At 36.5% G+C, this 6,199-nt stretch overlaps 1 protein-coding gene across 1 annotated transcript; it reads right to left on the bottom strand.

Moving 5' to 3' along the window:
• Window positions 1-4,674: 4,674 nt before the first annotated feature.
• Window positions 4,675-6,179, bottom strand: LOC146754414 (uncharacterized). The gene is made up of 3 exons (XM_085527563.1): window positions 6,087-6,179; window positions 5,273-5,540; window positions 4,675-4,772 (listed from the first exon to the last, which is right to left on the bottom strand). The coding sequence occupies exons 1-3, from the start codon at window positions 6,177-6,179 to the stop codon at window positions 4,675-4,677; spliced, it is 459 nt and encodes a 152-aa protein (XP_085383689.1).
• Window positions 6,180-6,199: the final 20 nt, after the last annotated feature.

Below are 6,199 nucleotides of genomic sequence, written 5' to 3'. Positions count from 1 at the left end.
GTCTGTGACTGAATGCATGCAGAACTAATTTGAGATATCCCTCTCATGTCTCATCTTTTTCAGAGTCTGAGGAATCCTTTACACTGACAAAGTCAGTAGCAATGGCGTGAAACTCTAAGTGACATTTGTATAATTCATCTAATTTGGTCCGCATTTCTTTTACTTGTGACACTTTATCAATTATACATTCTTTGGCAACTTCTATGTTGTTAGTTAGTTGGGCATTTTTGTTTTCAAGTGTCATATTTATAGATTTCTGTTCATCCAGTTCAGAAGCAATTTCCCGATAGTCAGCTTGACCCTGCAGAATTTGTTCACGGAGGGCATCAGCTGTTTCTTCAGAAAAAGAAAGCTCAATACGCAGGCTTGTTACCTGCTTACTGAAATCTTCTTTTTTATTTTTTTCTCTTCTGCATTGTTCTTCAAGCACAGTTAAATGATGTTCCAAGATTTCAGTTCTTTCCTTCAGTGCTAGTACTTCCTTTCGGTACGCGGAGCACTTTTGTTTCATGTGTTCAATTGTCCTTTGCTCTACAGTGTTCCTTTTCTTTCTCTCATTTACAACTACTGTAAAACAAACAAACAAACAAACAAACAAAAAAGGGAAAAGGAATGTAGCTCAGATTGATTAAAATCATTATTACATAGCAGTTCACAACACCAAGTAGCAACTTCTAAGTGAAACACTGTCGTAATATGCAAGCCATGCCCTCACATCACATAGTATTTGATACTAGTGAAGGAATTAAAGTCCTCTGAACACGTAATCAGGTGCCTCAGATTTCTATACAGAATTAAGAGCAAAAGGTTTTCAGTCTGGAAGAACACTTTTACCATGGCACTACTCAAACCTTCCACTCCACACCAGTAGAAAATCTAATTAGATTTAAGAAACATGGGAACGAGATAGATAATTCACAGCTATATTCTTTCTATCTTCCGTGCTTCAGCAATCCCTATAAGGCAGCCAGGAATCACTCCATGTACATCTAAATGGTAGATAAACAGTTCTCTAAGAAATTTCATTCCAACTCACAGTCCTCTTACTTTCAAAAGAAAGATAAAACCCTGGACAAGTTGATCACTTAAGTGTTGATATCTGTCTCTCTTATTCAGTTCATCTCTAAACAAAATATGAGGATTCCTACTTCTGTCCACACTTACTCTTTTGCATATAAAGTTCACTCATAAAGTTGTACAAATTTGCAGATTCAAGTTTCCATAAATATTCCATTAGCTTGGGGCTGTTTTTTTCTTTAACTGGTGAGCAATTAGCTAAAATCACATGCATTTTCTTTCTATCAAAAGCGACTTCTGCTGTATTTCATCATTGCTTTAGAATCCAGTTATGTCCATTCCATAATATGCATACTTTAAGTATTAAAAAAAATAAATATAAGTCAAGACTTACTAGGGATTGGGTCACCACAACAATATATTCAATGGTGATTCTTGTACAGTCCTTTTATTACTACAATGCAGAATTTTATAGTGCCCACGTGCAGCCTGCATTACATACAGATTCACATGTACTGCATGGAAACAGCCTCTTAACTCATCTAAGGAGTTTTATATACAGCCCTCAACTGATTTAAAAGTCATACTGAAGAAACAGCAGTGGCATATTCCACCCCAAACCAGGTTTTGGGTTTTGACTGCTCACCCAGCAACACTAGTGAGGGGAATATGATTTATAAGTAATCTAAACACTTTATGCTGAAAACAACAAGCAAGTACTAAAGCAAGATAAATAAGACTAGGGAGAAGATGTGTAATGTTCAGTCTAGAAGCTCCTTACAGAGGAAGTAGGGAAAAAGCATTATTACAGAGCATAGGAAACAAGACCTAAAAGCTCAGAGAATGGTGTAAATACCCTGAACTTGAAGCTGAGATAACCTAGCATCTCCTAAAACACTTTTGCTCGTGCTACTTATATAACTAATTCTACAAAAGAACCAGCACAACATACCTGTGCTCATTGTTCTACTGTGTATATTTAACACAGCTAAAGAATATATATTAAGCGGTTTTTGAAATTGGACGCTATTAATACTCACAAATAGAAGAAAATTTTAACATGATTGAATACTCAGTACTTCTTAACCGAAAACTTCATTGTGACATTGTGACTATCAGCTACCCATTTTAATTCCTATGTGGAGCATTGCTGTCATTAATTTTTAAATGAGAGCTTTGGTCATATGATTAGAACAAACCCACTACTATTTGGAGTATGGAGGAGTCCACATCCCTCCCTCAGTCTCTGGTAAGCTTATATGTGATGCCATTCAGTGGTCACATTAGGATTCAATATTTATGCCAAATAAAGGCAGCAGGGACAAATCATCCGAGAACAGCATCTCATCCAAAGAAGGCCTTGACTTTCTCCCTTGCACATATTTTGCAAGAGGAATACAAGAAAGGAAGGGACTACAGCTAAGTTTTAGATTTTCCCTTCTACATTGTATATGCCTTCCGTAATTCTAGGAACACTGATGCTCAGCTGTGCCCAGAAGTGAAGTTCAATGCATCAGAGCTCATCCAAACCATTTTGCTCAAATATTGCCCATGAGCGAGCAATTAGCAGGTCGTCAACAATTTTGATAGTTGCTTCAGGAAAAACAAAACAAACAAAAAAAAGCACTTGAGCAGCTGATGCTACTCAGAAGATCAGCAACAGCAGTTGAAACAATCCTAAAGAAACTGCTTTAAAACTATTACCAAATCTGCAAGTGCATCAACAGATGAGGAAAAAGCAGCAAAAAGGAAAAAAATAGTGCAAAAAACTTTTAATCCTAAGCATTCAAAAATGAACAGCATAGGACCTTCTGAAAAAGGGATATTTACATAACAGTTACTTCTATTTACAGTTTAACACAGTGGCTTTTCTCCTTATACCATAAGGTACGCGCTTCACAGCCTTTTGCTTCCTATCCGGAATAGGAAGCAATTTATTGTTTTGGAAGACACCCTGTTCAAGGATGGAAGAAACTGTACCTTTCTTTGGAGGTGGCTCTTCCACAGTAGGCTTATCTTCATCAGTACTGCGCTTTCTTCCCACTTCCAACTCAGTTTTCTCTTGTTTCAGTGCTTTAACTGAAAGCACTGAAAATTGGCTGCTTTCAGTTCCTTTATTAGTGTTCTCTTCTGCCGGTTCTGCTTTAATGGTAGTTAAATGGTAGGTAGTCTTTTCCTGTATTGATATAAGATCAGTTACATTGAAGCTTAACAAAAGGAGCACTTAAGTCTCAGTAATCTTCTGTAGGCAAATATTTACACAAAACCATACAGCTAAAATATTTACCCAGTGACTCTATAGACATCAGTTACAAATCTCAATAGCAGACAGAACAAGTACACCTTCAGATAATGACAAGTGCAATACTCGGTAGAGTATACAAGGGAAAGCAAGAGCCTAGCAGGTTACAAAGTAAAAGACTTGCACACAATCAAGAGTTTACCAGTTTATCAAAGAATTTCCTGTTTCCAAGAAGTCAACAAAATTACAAACATGGTCAAAAAGCAAATGGTCAGCTCTCATACAAGTTCATCACATCACACTTCTGCTAAGCTGCTAAAATCACTTTCATCGTGACAGATATAATCTAACCTTAAAGCTTAGTCAGCTCTGTTACGCATATTTTAGATTGTGTCCTTGACCACAAGTGAAGCTTCCTTACTTACAAGATGACGATTGTTAAGCCATGCTGGCACTGCCAAGGACTGATTATTCATCTTTAGTAGCTTATGAAAAGAAAAGCCTCAGAAGTGTTCAGGCCACACAATCTCACAGATAGAGTTGGAGCCTTGTTCTTGGAAGAAGTAATAGGTGAGGACATGACTACTCATCACAGTCAGCTTTAATACCATGGAAATACTAAGTTGCAGTGATGCAGACAGTCAAAGACTAAGAAGGGTCAAGTTGCTAAGCTTACAAGGTTAGAGATCTGAGTGACAGAATTAACTATAAATGTTTTCAGAGCTACTTCAGGCTACCAAACATCAAAAAATGAACAAAAACCACCAGAAGTGGTATGCACACATACTTAATCAAGCTAGTCTTCACATATTCAGTAGCTCGCAGTACATTAGTCAGGATAAAGTTTTATGGACTGCATAGACCGTGGAGATATCCTGACCATTCATACACGTACTTCCAACTCTACTCAACATACTTTTACTGTTGCTCTTCCTCTGATGTAGGAGTGTGAGGCAGGAGTTAGTGGAACACACTGATATTTTTGTTGTTTGTGTTAACAACAACTACCTTCAGATAAATTTGAATTGTTTACAATTTCAAGCGAGTACCAGCTACATACAGAAAATCAGTTTTCCAAAAATGTGTTGATTACAAGCATAGAATTAGTGTTTTTCTTTTTTTGTATAAGGATACGGAGATGTGTAAAACTCACATAATCTTTTACTTTTTCTTCTAAATGAGATTTTAAGTCTTGTAGCTCTGTAATAATGTCATCTTTCTGCACCTTGATTGAGATTGGAAATAAAAAATAAAAAAAATTCAGTCATCAGTTTCTAATGTAGTGTTAAGTAGCTGAATTACACAATGCATTAAAGGCAAATTCAGTTAAGCTAAGCTTGGTAAGAAATCTATTAACTGAGCCTACTGGAATAGCATTTTAAGCTACCACAAGTTGGTATTCATTAATTAATTAATTAAAACAATTTTACACAACATCTTGATAAAGTTACCTCAGTTGCTTCTTTAAGTTGCTCATCAGACTCATCCAATTTAATCATCTGCATTTCAAAGTCTGTAACACACAGAAAAGGTTGTATTACATAAGTAGCCAATAGATAGTTTATTAAGTAATCAATTTTTCCAGATATTCTAATGTTTAGGTAGCTTTTAAACAGATTAATTAATTTGCATGTGGTCTTCACTTATTGGGAGTGATTCAAAAGTTTTCTATATTTCTTGGAATGAAAACATTGCATCAACAAGACATAAAGAAGAGTAGAGATTACAATATAAAAGTAAAAATCAGGATATAGACATTTAACCCCATACTTACGAAAGCGTAAAGCTGCTAGTTGCAGTTTAAAGGAGAGGGGGAAAAAAAAAAAAGAAAAGAAATAACCAAAAACCGTGGAATTGCTGAACCTGAATATACACAAGGAACAAACTATCATTTATCTACAGGCTATGGTTCCAAAGGTAAAACATCTCCTCTAATTCCTACTCAAACTGGTTATTTCTATTTTAGATTAATGAACTATTTCTGTCTTCTACCTTTCACATCGCATAACTCACCTTTGTTCTTCTGCATCAGCTCTTCTTCAGTTTTAAGTAGTTTGCTGTTTTTCTCTGTTAGCTCTTCTTTGGTCTCCATCAGTTCAAAGTTAGTTTTCTCCAGCTGCTTTTCAAACCAGCCAATATCTTCCTTCGGGTCCCCCAGGGATACAATGGAACTATGTGCTGCCTCAGCTTGCTCTTTAATATCCATGACATCATAATGCACAGAATCAAGAATGCCCTCAGGATCAACACAGGTGTCAGGCACTATGCTATGTTCTCCACCCTGAAACGTAATTTATAATCAGTTAAAACTGGTGAATAGCTGACTACATAATAGCTGTTATTTCTACACATAGTCTGGATAGCCACTATGAACACAGCCATACAAGAAGTTTTTAATTTCAGCTTCAAAACCCACCTCACAAATTCACATACAACATGACAGTGATTCATATGGGGGGAAGATAAGTGGCATTCTAGTAACAGCTAATATATTTTATAGTATTTGATGTTTGGTCACTACTTAAACCAGTTTTCAAGAAATTACAAAAGAGTTATTGCAGACTCCAATCCTGCTTTTAACCTCAAGAGTTTCACTAGGCCAACAATGTACAAGAACTGCCACTTCATGCAGCCATAGATTTCTGCTTTTTTTATGTTTTGAGTTTCCAGTTGCATTCAATGCAACTGATCATCATCTTTTCAGTTCTTTGTCTTGCAGCGCCACATCACCCTCATAGGCTGCTCCCTCTACTTTCACACTTAACCTCTTTCAGATAAGGCCACAATCCAAGGGCACACATCCATCAATTGTGCTTCAAACACAAACTCTCAGCACTTCAAAGTTTTCCATCAAGACTGTAGCACTGATCTGACAGCTTAACTTCTTCAGTGTTATATCATAGCACTCACTCCTACCCATTCCGCTTAACCCCCACTTTC

This window comes from Coturnix japonica, chromosome W (genome assembly GCF_054131305.1).
Source record: "Coturnix japonica strain WE chromosome W, WE-NBRP24, whole genome shotgun sequence".
In the NCBI taxonomy this organism is placed as follows: Eukaryota; Metazoa; Chordata; class Aves; order Galliformes; family Phasianidae; genus Coturnix; species Coturnix japonica.
The sequence above is the reverse complement of the archived record's forward strand: the minus strand, read 5'-3'. Positions and strand labels throughout refer to the sequence as shown.